The sequence below is a fragment of the Salvelinus fontinalis genome, chromosome 11, assembly GCF_029448725.1.
Source record: "Salvelinus fontinalis isolate EN_2023a chromosome 11, ASM2944872v1, whole genome shotgun sequence".
Classification (NCBI taxonomy): Eukaryota; Metazoa; Chordata; class Actinopteri; order Salmoniformes; family Salmonidae; genus Salvelinus; species Salvelinus fontinalis.
The window spans coordinates 29,972,986-29,985,945 of NC_074675.1; the positions used below are offsets into that span (position 1 = coordinate 29,972,986).

Sequence of the window (12,960 nt, forward strand, 5' to 3'; positions counted from 1 at the left end):
AAATCGAAAGTGAAGCTGGTTCATCGTCGTTGTTTTTCCTTAGAGGTGACAACTCGAAGGGACGCTTTTCGCTACAAGAATACACGAATAAATCAGTAAATTTGGATTGAATAATGTGTATAGTCTAGCCTACATTCGATTTTCTTGTATTGCTCTATTGACTAAACAAACTAGAAACACTTTTGGATAACTCAACTGACAAATAGAAATATTGCATTTGATTTGATAATCCCATTGTATTTTTTCATTAGCATATCAATGCAAGTGGAACCATTCTGATGTTGGAAATCTTGAGTATGTGAATTCCATATCACCTGAAGAGCAATTCATTTTGATCAAATCTTACATTTCCAGGTCATTAAGTGGGTGTTCTATGGCGTTTATTTGGACTGTGAAAACTACTGTAAACAATGGAGCTGAACATTTCAACAAGACACTACCGAGGCTCAAAAGCATACTTCCCACTCCAGGACCAGGTATGTGATTTACTGTTTGTACAGTACAACACAATGCAGCTATATCTGTATCTTATCATTTATCCACTAATTGATAAATCTATTCCTTTTAGAACACCATGGCCTGTATAATCAAGGGGCAACGTGTTATTTGAACAGTGTGCTGCAGGTCCTCTTCATGACTAAGGACTTCAGAGAGGCTGTGGAAAGGTTTTTCATTCTTACTCTGTGTGCCAATGATACTGTATCTCCGTGAATGTATTAGAAATGGATTGAGTCATACCAGAGCCATGTATCTAACTAAATACATGTCTCACGTCTCTACTATTGAAACATTATCATTACACAGTACACTGAGAATAGTACTAAACATCTCATACACTGTATATCTTAACAAAATCAGTCATCTTTTTTTTTTTTTACAGTAATAGGCCTCCTCAAGAAGAAGACACTGTTGATCTACAGCTGAGAAAGTTGTTTACAACTTTACGTGAAAGTGAAACTAACACAAAGGGCATCTCATCAATACTAGGCATTGATGATGGTGAGTTGAGCTATCATAGCTGCTAAATAATACATTTAAAAATTCAGCAACTTTGTTAGATGTACAGCTTGTGATGTTATGTAGCATGAAGTATAGTATTTGTGGTTATTTGTAGGAGAAGACCCTTCATTGTATTTTTTGCTCCCCCAGTAAACAAGCAATGTGATGCGGCTGAGTATTTTGAGAAGATTTTAGGCATGGTCAATCCTGAAGTGTCAAAGGTAGGCTACTGCATTACTTACCTCATCTTGGACAAAACCTGTTAGCTAACCATGCAATGTTTATAAGTTATGATATGACAAGACTGACAAGAGTTTGTCTCCAGATCTTCAAAGGACAATTGAGGCACATCACTACCTGTTCAGGAAAACATGTGATGAGTGATGGATTTGGTCCATTTTGGACACTGCCCCTCTCAATAGCAGATCCATCTGACTCTTACAAAACCTACAGTGTGGTAGGAAAAATATAACTTAACCTAAAGCAAAAAACATTGTTTTATGATGGCAAATATCATATGATCATGACAAGGCTAACCAACACTTAAAATACCATAGCCTATATTATTGTTATTCAATACTAGCATAATCGTCCAGTGGGAATGTATTATGTCGTAATTTGGCATGTGTGTAGGCTTACTCTACTATTTGTCTCAGTTTTCATGATCATGGTATTGTAGTTAATATTATACGTTGATATAATATGACAATAAAACAAATTCAGGAAAATATATCAGTATGTTGGAGGAAGATAACATTTTGTGTTTCTGTGTTTTCAGAAAGATGGCTTTAAGGAGTTCTTCAAGTCTTCAACTGTCAGCAGGGAAAACCAAATGTACTGCGATGAATGTGAAACGAAATCAGATGCAACCATTGTGAGTAGTGATATTTAGAATTCTCATTTAGTATAGCAAATTAAAGAGAAATATATATATATATGTCATTCTCATTGAAAGCATATCTAAGAAGCGGTAGTTCTGTGCGCTATTAATATGCTTCCCGTTCTTAAGTTTAGTTTTCGTGTCTTTTACTTTCAGTTGTGTACACCAGCTTCAAACAGCTGAAAATACAATATTTTTGGTTACGGAAAAGATACAGTATTTCACAGCAGTTTAGATGGTACAATTATTCTCTACGCTATACGTGCTTATTTTGACACATAAACTGAAATTAGGCGAACTATAACCATTTCAGCAACCAGGAAATGGCAGAGCATTTCTGCTTAGTGCAGCTTTAATTATTTGTACCAAAACCCTCTCAAAAATGGATATCAAGCTTTTCACTGTAGAAGGTATTGTATTACAATGCCTCCCTCTGTCATTTATAGGAATGCAAGATGGAATATCACCCAGAAATTCTTACTCTGCTCCTCAAGCGGTTTGAATTTGACTACTACAGCATGTCATATGTCAAAATCAACTGCTGCGTGGATGTGCCTCACACACTACAGACAGAGGTAGACTACTTACAAAACCTTTATTCAACAGGTTTTGTTCTCATACAAGTCTACATTTAGGGCTTCGCAATGTAGCTATACTAAATTAAACAGATCATTATGTCGTACTGTATATCGCCTTCACTTTATTGCCCATCAGAAAAATAACATATTTAGTGCTGTCTGTTTTTACATCTGTAGTTCAGTTAATGGCATGTCTTCTGATTTATCTGAACAGAAATGTGAATATGAACTCTATGCGATTGTGGACCATTTCGGAAGTCTTAGAGGTGGACACTACACTGCTAAGATCAAGTCCTTTGAAGATCACAACTGGTATAAGTTCAATGACTCACATGTCACAAAGGTATGCAAGATTCTTTTATTTATTTAATTCAATACAGCCTATACCATCATTTTTCTAATATCATAAATTGTATTTGCCATTTTATTTGGGTCTGTGAGTGAATCAGTGGCGACTCGTGTTCAGGGCAGGTGGCATTAATACGTGTCAGATGTCAGTTTGCAAACAATGTAAAAACAAAAAATCCTTGAGTTAATAAAACCACATACAAACATAGTCTATTTTTTTCTTTCTTGAGGAAGGCAGCTCCAAAATGCAGGTGTTTCAGCCTAACTAAGTGATTTCTATGCTGGTGGGGCAGCCAGCGGAAAATACGGAGTGTAGGGGTTGGTAATGTTCTCTAGTTGTGCCGTGATTGGCTCAGTGTTCTGTCACTCAAGGGGACACTATGTCAAATCAAGTTTCAAATCAAGTTTATTTTATATAGCCCTTCGTACATCAGCTAATATCTCGAAGTGCTGTACAAAAACCCAGCCTAAAACCCCAAACAGGTGTAGAAGCACGGTGGCTAGGAAAAACTCCCATGAAAGGCCAGAACCTAGGAAGAAACCTAGAGAGGAACCAGGCTATGAGGGGTGGCCAGTCCTCTTCTGGCTGTGCCGGGTAGAGATTATAACAGAACATGGCCAAGATGTTCAAATGTTCATAAATGACCAGCATGGTCAAATAATAATCAGGAGTAAATGTCAGTTGGCTTTTCATAGCCGATCATTAAGAGTATCTCTACTGCTCCTGCGGTCTCTAGAGAGTTGAAAACAGCAGGTCTGGGACAGGTAGCACGTCCGGTGGACAGGTCAGGGTTCCATAGCCGCAGGCAGAACAGTTGAAACTGGAACAGTAGCAAGGCCAGGTGGACTGGGGACAGCAAGGAGTCATCATGCCCGGTAGTCCTGACGTATGGTCCTAGGGCTCAGGTCCTCCAAGAGAGAGAAAGAAAGAGAGAAGGAGAAAATTAGAGAGAGCATACTTAAATTCACACAGGACACCGGATAAGACAGGAGAAGTACTCCAGATATAACCAACTGACCCTAGCCCCTCGACACATAAACTACTGCAGCATAAATACTGGAAGCTGAGACAGGATGTGTCACTGCAAATTCTACAGGGACAGCTAGAAAATTCAAGCCCCTTGGGTGCTGCCATAGAGTTACATAAGAACTGCCCATCCAAGAAGGCTCAAGGTCATTGGCCACTGATAAAAGGACGTCAAATCATGTTTTATCTACCGTAGCTTTGATTAGACTGATTATGTAAACATCATATTTTCAAAATCTTAGCTCGCAAGATTGACAAGCAGTCATCATTATGAATCACGTTGACAATCTACTGGCACATCCTTTTCAATCCTTGTCATTTGAAGAGAAATTAAGGATAAAACGTCTTTGGACATAAACATTTCACAAGTCAGAAATCGTAAATTCAACAATGAATGGTTTGGCATCTCAAAGCAATCCCTATTTTACCTCCCCTACCTGCTATTCAGTGGGGAGGGTATGTGGTCCGAGTCTGGGTTCAAGGATTTAAAACATCTGTCTCTCTCAAAACATGAGAATTGTGCATCACATATAGACAATGCTGTTAAACTCGGGTTGCTGGGGAAATCAAACGTTGTGGCTCAGCTAGACACCGCATAGAGACGAGCTATCAACCTTCACAACCAACAACAGGAGAATAGGTACATGCTTGCCAGAATTATAGCATGCATTATATTGTGTAGCAATTGTGAGGCAGCACTGCAGGGCCTGTTTGTACAACTGTTCTGCCTTAGTGGTGCACATGTAGCCTATGGCCTGTTTTAGAGAAATGTCATCATCGGATATTGTAACAGCTTTCATTGTCTGCTTACGTGCCCCCATTGTAAGAGTTTTAATTGTCCTCTTATGTGCCCCCGTTAATTTAGCCTACTGTTGGGACTTGGTGTACAGGGAGAATACTGTAAGAACGGCCCATGTTCTGAATTATGTCGCAGTCCATTTCAAAAGTGCTGAACGAATAGGCGGCATATCATTTACATTTACATTTAAGTCATTTAGCAGACGCTCTTATCCAGAGCGACTTACAAATTGGTGCATTCACCTTATGACATCCAGTGGAACAGCCACTTTACAATAGTGCATCTAAATCTTTTAAGGGGGGGGGGGGGGGGGGGGGGTTCAGAAGGATTGCTTTATCCTATCCTAGGTATTCCTTAAAGAGGTGGGGTTTCAGGTGTCTCCGGAAGGTGGTGATTGACTCCGCTGTCCTGGCGTCGTGAGGGAGTTTGTTCCACCATTGGGGTGCCAGAGCAGCGAACAGTTTTGACTGGGCTGAGCGGAAACTGTACTTCCTCAGTGGTAGGGAGGCGAGCAGGCCAGAGGTGGATGAACGCAGTGCCCTTGTTTGGGTGTAGGGCCTGATCAGAGCCTGAAGGTACTGAGGTGCCGTTCCCCTCACAGCTCCGTAGGCAAGCACCATGGTCTTGTAGCGGATGCGAGCTTCAACTGGAAGCCAGTGGAGAGAGCGGAGGAGCGGGGTGACGTGAGAGAACTTGGGAAGGTTGAACACCAGACGGTCTGCGGCGTTCTGGATGAGTTGTAGGGGTTTAATGGTACAGGCAGGGAGCCCAGCCAACAGCGAGTTGCAGTAATCCAGACGGGAGATGACAAGTGCCTGGATTAGGACCTGCGCCGCTTCCTGTGTGAGGCAGGGTCGTACTCTGCGGATGTTGTAGAGCATGAACCTACAGGAACGGGCCACCGCCTTGATGTTAGTTGAGAACGACAGGGTGTTGTCCAGGATCACGCCAAGGTTCTTAGCGCTCTGGGAGGAGGACACAATGGAGTTGTCAACCGTGATGGCGAGATCATGGAACGGGCAGTCCTTCCCCGGGAGGAAGAGCAGCTCCGTCTTGCCGAGGTTCAGCTTGAGGTGGTGATCCGTCATCCACACTGATATGTCTGCCAGACATGCAGAGATGCGATTCGCCACCTGGTCATCAGAAGGAGGAAAGGAGAAGATTAATTGTGTGTCGTCTGCATAGCAATGATAGGAGAGACCATGTGAGGTTATGACAGAGCCAAGTGACTTGGTGTATAGCGAGAATAGGAGAGGGCCTAGAACAGAGCCCTGGGGGACACCAGTGGTGAGAGCGCGTGGTGAGGAGACAGATTCTCGCCACGCCACCTGGTAGGAGCGACCTGTCAGGTAGGACGCAATCCAAGCGTGGGCCGCGCCGGAGATGCCCAACTCGGAGAGGGTGGAGAGGAGTGTCTGATGGTTCACAGTATCGAAGGTAGCCGATAGGTCTAGAAGGATGAGAGCAGAGGAGAGAGAGTTAGCTTTAGCAGTGCGGAGCGCCTCCGTGATACAGAGAAGAGCAGTCTCAGTTGAATGACTAGTCTTGAAACCTGACTGATTTGGATCAAGAAGGTCATTCTGAGAGAGATAGCAGGAGAGCTGGCCAAGGACGGCACGTTCAAGAGTTTTGGAGAGAAAAGAAAGAAGGGATACTGGTCTGTAGTTGTTGACATCGGAGGGATCGAGTGTAGGTTTTTTCAGAAGGGGTGCAACTCTCGCTCTCTTGGAGACGGAAGGGACGTAGCCAGCGGTCAAGGATGAGTTGATGAGCGAGGTGAGGTAAGGGAGAAGGTCTCCGGAAATGGTCTGGAGAAGAGAGGAGGGGATAGGGTCAAGCGGGCAGGTTGTTGGGCGGCCGGCCGTCACGAGACGCGAGATTTCATCTGGAGAGAGAGGGGAGAAAGAGGTCAGAGCACAGGGTAGGGCAGTGTGAGCAGAACCAGCGGTGTCGTTTGACTTAGCAAACGAGGATCGGATGTCGTCGACCTTCTTTTCGAAATGGTTGACGAAGTCGTCTGCAGAGAGGGAGGAGGGGGGGGGGGGAGGAGGATTCAGGAGGGAGGAGAAGGTGGCAAAGAGCTTCCTAGGGTTAGAGGCAGATACTTGGAATTTAGAGTGGTAGAAAGTGGCTTTAGCAGCAGAGACAGAAGAGGAAAATGTAGAGAGGAGGGAGTGAAAGGATGCCAGGTCCGCAGGGAGGCGAGTTTTCCTTCATTTCCGCTCGGCTGCCCGGAGCCCTGTTCTGACTACATCCATCTCAGCTCGCTCATGACTTAATCGAAATTACAGCTTGCCTCTTAATAACCACTTATCGGTCTATACGCCATAGTTTGTACATCTGCATTGTTATATTGGTTACATTAGGTATATCTCAGTATCTTATTCATAATTTTAGGCAATGTTAGAATTATGCATTTAATTGTTTTGCTTACTTTGTGTGTTATAATTAGCTCAGGTGCTTTTCTCCACGAGGAGGGGATAGTATATAATGTTGTTGGGTCTGTAAGTGTAACGGCTTTCCTCCTCCTCTTCATCCGAAGAGGAGGAGCAGGGATTGAACCAAAATGCAGCGTTTGAAGTCGACATAATATTTATTTACAAAACGGAAAACACGACAACACTTTAACAAACTACAAAACAATAAACGACGTAGACAGACCTGGACGACGAACTTACATGAAACACGAAGAACGCATGAACAGGGAAACTGACTACATAAAAGAACGAACATACAAACAAACCGAAAACAGTCCCGTGTGGCGCAACGACATACACAGACAGAGGAGACAACCACCCACAAACTAACAGTGTGAAAACACCTACCTTAATATGACTCTCAATCAGAGGAAATTAAAACCACCTGCCTCTAATTAAGAGCCATATTAGGTCACCCTTAAACAAACATAGAAACAGAAAACATAGACTGCCCACCCAAACTCACGTCCTGACCAACTAACACATCCAAAAACGAACAGAAAACAGGTCAGGAACGTGACAGTAAGTTACAGACGTAACCATGTTTGCCAGTGACAGTCTCTTCCCATTCAAATACTTTTGTTCAACAAAAAGTTCAGTAATAGACCCTTGTAATTCCAGTTGATATTGCAAGGGTTGTTTTGTTTGAGCAATGCGCTGTTTAGTGCGTCTGTATATTGTCTATAAAAGTGGATCCTTGTAATTGAATTGTCCTTCCTTTTTAGACCACGTAGGCCTAATAAAATACTTCAAATGGTAGGCTAACCGTTGAGTGTGTTTCTCTCTCTCTTTCTTTTTCCGCTGTGACTTAAAGAAGAGTAAAGTTAAGGCCTCAACATCTCACTGAATTTATCTGAACTAACATCTATCTGAACTTCTGTCGCTGTCCATTTTGAAAGTGCTGAATGAATAGGCCTACCTTGTTGCAGCTCGTTTGCTTGCACTTGCTTATACTTAGAGCTAAGTGTTGATTATAAAAGACCAAACATCATGAATTTACTGAACGTAAATGTAATAATGTTGGTGTATGGTTCAAAAGTCTAAACTCATGTTGACATTCGTTATTATTGAAGGAGAATGCGGTTCTTATCCAGTTACACAAATCCACAAGGAGTCAGAAGAAACCATATTGCAAGTCAGCCATAAGCTCCACTGTTGGGACAGCTTGATGTAGACCCTAACAGTTTGTGGTCACCGTTATAGTGCATTTTATGTCTTTTTTAGAGTTGTGTAGTGGCTTCGCTGGCATGCATCTAAACAAATTGGTTGTTTTGCCTACCAAGATTGACATGATAAAATCGCCGCTGGAGTGAGTCAGACAAGGGTTATCACTTCAAGAACAAATATGATTATAGTTAATTTTTGCATTGATTTAGTGGGGAATCATCACAAATACCATGCTACTCCGTCAGAATCTTATCTAAGGCCATTGGCAATATATTCTATTTATTTAATGTTGACGCATTGCTGCTCCTCCCTTACAGCTCCAACCAGCTCCACTGATTGAAAGGTACGTTTTTCTTTTCACGTGTGTTTGTGTTTCCAGTTATGTATCCAAAGTTTATTGCCAAATGTATGAACCAGAACATTAACAGGCGTTCCAATTAGTAATTAAATACGTAAGATAACAAATTATTCTCTCTCTAGTTCTTGGAGTGCTTATCTACTGGTGTACAGGAAATGTAAGTTCATTTATGAAGTATTTACGAACTGTGCTCTTTTTATCAATTGCCTTGAAACTGTATCACTGATGTCTTTCATTTTCCTTCCCTCGCAAAGCACATGCTTCAGATCGTGAGAACCATGGAACCAACCGAGTTCACGGTTCACTCCGAGAGGATGGGGTTACAGAGGTTGGAGAGCATGTTCAAATAAAGACAAGTGGAGATGATGATCACGGTGTTGATGGAAATAAAGGACATGGACAACATGTTGCAGTCAGAAGAAAGGAAAATGTAGGAAAGGCAGATACAGGAAGAGATGATGATGATGATTTGATAGAGAGAAGAAAGGAGGATGCTGCACACAGGAGAGAGGATGTGGATGAAACAAGACGATATGATGTGGTTTTGATAACAGAGAAACAGCAGACTCCAGAGATATGTCGGAAATTAGGCAGAATCCGTGTGTTTCATCATGACTATATTTTGCCCATCAGGTATTCATCATTGAAAGAAGAGGATAATGTTGTGGACAGAATAGAACAGGATGATGTAGTGAGAAGGGTAGATAAGGACAGAGAGGGTGTCGTGGTAAAGGGAGAAACGCATCTCGGTGAGACAAAGACAAGTCTGACCAAGTACGGAGAGTCTTCCAGCTTTACAAACAGGTGTAAGACCATCTCATCACATTCTTCTCACATCCACCAAGAGTTAAATGAACTCTTGATGGAAAAGGACGAAAAGGATGCCAATTACAGCCAGGTACTTGCTAACGTTCAGGACAACAAGCTGAGAGAGGTTCGTGAGAGGCAGAAGAAGAACAAGGCTCACTGTCGTTTCAGGCGCTTCTGGGGTGTCCGTGGCAAACACACCAAGACCATCGGTCGCAGTGGTCGCACCGTTGGTATGGCTAAGAAGAAGTAAACTATGTCCCGACTCCCCGTGTGTCTATAAATGCCACAGTTCACACACACACACACACACACACACACATAAAAAATAACGATGCAAGAAGGATGAAAAGAGAAGTGTAGAAGAGATGGAGCTTTTGGGTAAAGACATCAAAAGAAGAAAGAGGAACTTCAGGGAAGGAGAGGAGGGAATGGAAAAGAAGTGAGATGGATACATATGAAGTTTCTGTTTTGTCCAATTTGAAAACTGAAAGAAGAATGTAAGGAATATGGAATATATTCTGATTTTGGGAACAATTCTGTCTTTAACCCTGTCTTATCTTTTTATATACTGTATGTTTAACAACTAACTTTAACTGAAGTCCTGTTATTAGCCTCTTTTATGTTCAACATCGTTCATCATTTTACTCAGATTACTTTCTTGTCCAAGTGTTTACAAAGTACTGTATATTAAAGATGCTTTTTATGTCGAAAATAACTTAGTCCTCATTTTAATTCTTGAAATACTTCACTAGAGGTTTAGAGATCATCCTCGGTCTGACATTTTAAAACACAAAATATTATTCTTACATTTTAGTAGACACTTAATTTCTTCACCCCTTTTTGTCTCCCAATTTCAATTAAGAACTTGTCTCATCGCTGCAACGCCCCAACCGGCTCGGGAAAGGCGAAGGTGAAGTCATGCATCCTCCGAAATATGACCCGCCTAACCGCACTTTTTAACACCAGTCAGCTTAACCTGGAGCCAGCCGCACCAATGTGTGGGAGGAAACACCGTTCAACTTGCGACCGGGGATAAGTAAAGCCCCCCTGGCCAAACCCACCTCTAACCCGGACGACGCTGGGCCAATTGTGCGCTGTCCTATGGAACTCCCGTCCACAGCCGGTTGTGTCACATGAACCCGGGTCTGTAATAACGTCTCTAGTACTGCGAAGCAGTGCCTTAGACCGCTGCGGCACTCAGGAGGCCCTTTTAGTAGACACTTTTATCCAGTGCAATTAGGGTTAAGTGCTTGCGACCTTTCGGTAACTGACCCAACACTAGTGTAACTGACACCATACATCTTTAAATAAGCATATAGAAACTGTACTTTTGCATGTTGTCAAATCACAGCCTCACAGCTCAGGTTTAAAGACAGATTCTTTTTAGGTATCATTAATAGTCTCCCTCGGCAGACGGGTTGCGTCCCACATTAACAATGTTGCGTCATAAACTAGTGCTGTTGCCTAGGTCTGTTTTTTTAGAGATTATATCATTGATAACAACTTTAATACTTTAGTACTGGGTGGAGTACTAAGTACAGAGCCAAAGTACACTGACCTGGGATATCAGGTGAATTCCAGTAAATATCGCTATGGCAATGGATCACAAAATGGCAATACAAACAAACAAATGAATCAAAAATATAGTTGTCATTTTGTCTGGCTGTAAAGGTAAAATCTCAAAAGGAAAAGCCATAGAGAAACATAAAATGTATTAAAGTATCATAAATGGAAATTGCTGACAAGTACCACCTATAAAGGGGCAATCTGCAGTTCCTACATCCATTTTTGGAGATATAAATAAATGATATGTACCCATTGATTCTTGAAGAATATAACTCATAAATGTCTCATGAACTTAGTTCAACTGTCATACCCCATCAGCACCATAAAACATATGCTTGTTTTACTCCAATGTTTGTGAACAGTGTAAATGTAAACAAAAATTGCATAGCCTCAAAACATGGTTAAAGCTATCGTTTTGATATCATGGATGGTCAGACCTTGCATCCATAGCTCTATCTATGAAATTGAAATAATGAATACAGAATGAAAATGTGTTCTCTTTAGTCGGTATGGCTATCTAGGCTACAGCAGCTGCCTGATACATAATTTTATGCTTTTGCTTTCTTGTCATCAACATTCACGATTGGAATTTATCCAGTAACCCCAGGCAGAGATAGCAAGAGTGGATGATGTTGCCGTTCCTGTTGTTCATGGTCGGGGTGCTGGTCATGCTCTTAACAAGACCTGACATTTTTTATGGAGGGAAGAACTCTTCTTCTAAATAGACTGTTCCAAAGTTAAAATGTGTATGCTAAAAAGATTGTCTCATCTCCAAGCTTATCAAACTAACTTCAATGGTGCCTCCTACTGGAGATTCCTCAGAAAAAAATATTTTGGTCAACTGCCAGATACATAAAAAACAAAGAAATAAAACCTATTTCCACAAAAACTATGATGCTAACACATTAGTATTTTAGGTGACTCAAATTGGGGTCTGATCTGCTGATAATCTGTTTGATCTTGCATTTCCGTCTTGCGCCTCCATCCACCGTTTGTCTCTGTAGACACCTGGGAGATTAACTCTTTAAAACTGTCTAAGAGACTGGGTGAAGGTTCATTTGGAACGGTCTATCAAGTGCATTGGAACGGTCTATCAAGGCAAGTGCATTCACCCAATTGCTTAGACCTATCAGGTTGTTTCATCTACGTAAGTGCCTAGGGAGGAGGGGTTATGGTTTTGTTTGGACAGGGACTAACTATACTGAACCAATAAGTACATGCACTTGCAAGACAGAGGTTAGTGTGTTTATCCTTGGCGTTTATGGGTTGGGTTCGAGAACCACTATGGGAGTCACCCTATGCTCATGTTCTTAGCAATATAAGGTAATGCAATTATTTGGCAACAGTTACAACACACTTATCTGATTATTTAAAATGAGTTTGTCAATGACACGTTTGTTCGGTCTAGATTTTGATAGAGTTCTCTTTCAGATGCTCAGCTATATGGAATGAATAAATACTGATAATGTTTGAGGTAGTTGAAATGTGGTCATAATTCATGCTCAAGGGGAAGTCCTACAGACTCCCATCTACAGTTGAAGTCGGAAGTTTACATTTACCTTAGTTAAAAACATTGAAACTCAGTTTTTCACAATACCTGACATTTAATGCTATTAAAAATTCCCTGTCTTAGGTCAGGTAGGATCACCACTTTATTTTAAGAATGTGAAATGTCAGAATAATAGTAGAGAGAATTATTTATTTCAGCTTTTGTTTCTATCATAACATTCCCAGTGGGTCAGAAGTTTACATACACTCAATTAGTATTTGGTAGCATTGCCTTTAAATTGTTTAACTTGGGTCAATCGTTTCGGGTAGCCTTCCACAAGCTTCCCACAATAAGTTGGGTGAATTTTGGCCCATTCCTCCTGACAGAGCTGGTGTAACTGAGTCAGGTTTGTAGGCCTCCTTGCTCGCACATGCTTTTTCAGTTCTGCCCACAAATTTTCTA

The 12,960-nt window shown here is 41.6% G+C and overlaps 1 protein-coding gene across 2 annotated transcripts; it reads left to right on the forward strand.

The window, feature by feature from the left end:
• The first annotated feature begins 30 nt into the window (after window positions 1-30).
• LOC129865481 (uncharacterized) lies at window positions 31-9,756 on the forward strand. 2 transcript variants are annotated; one of them, XM_055938320.1, is made up of 12 exons: window positions 31-95; window positions 355-476; window positions 569-665; window positions 881-999; window positions 1,150-1,220; window positions 1,325-1,456; window positions 1,778-1,873; window positions 2,326-2,454; window positions 2,672-2,800; window positions 8,593-8,618; window positions 8,756-8,790; window positions 8,888-9,756. In XM_055938320.1, the coding sequence occupies exons 2-12, from the start codon at window positions 374-376 to the stop codon at window positions 9,691-9,693; spliced, it is 1,743 nt and encodes a 580-aa protein (XP_055794295.1). In that variant the 5' UTR covers window positions 31-95; window positions 355-373; the 3' UTR covers window positions 9,694-9,756. The 2 variants fall into 2 exon arrangements, with proteins under 2 accessions (XP_055794295.1, XP_055794296.1); XM_055938321.1 differs by having other exon boundaries at window positions 34-476.
• Window positions 9,757-12,960: the final 3,204 nt, after the last annotated feature.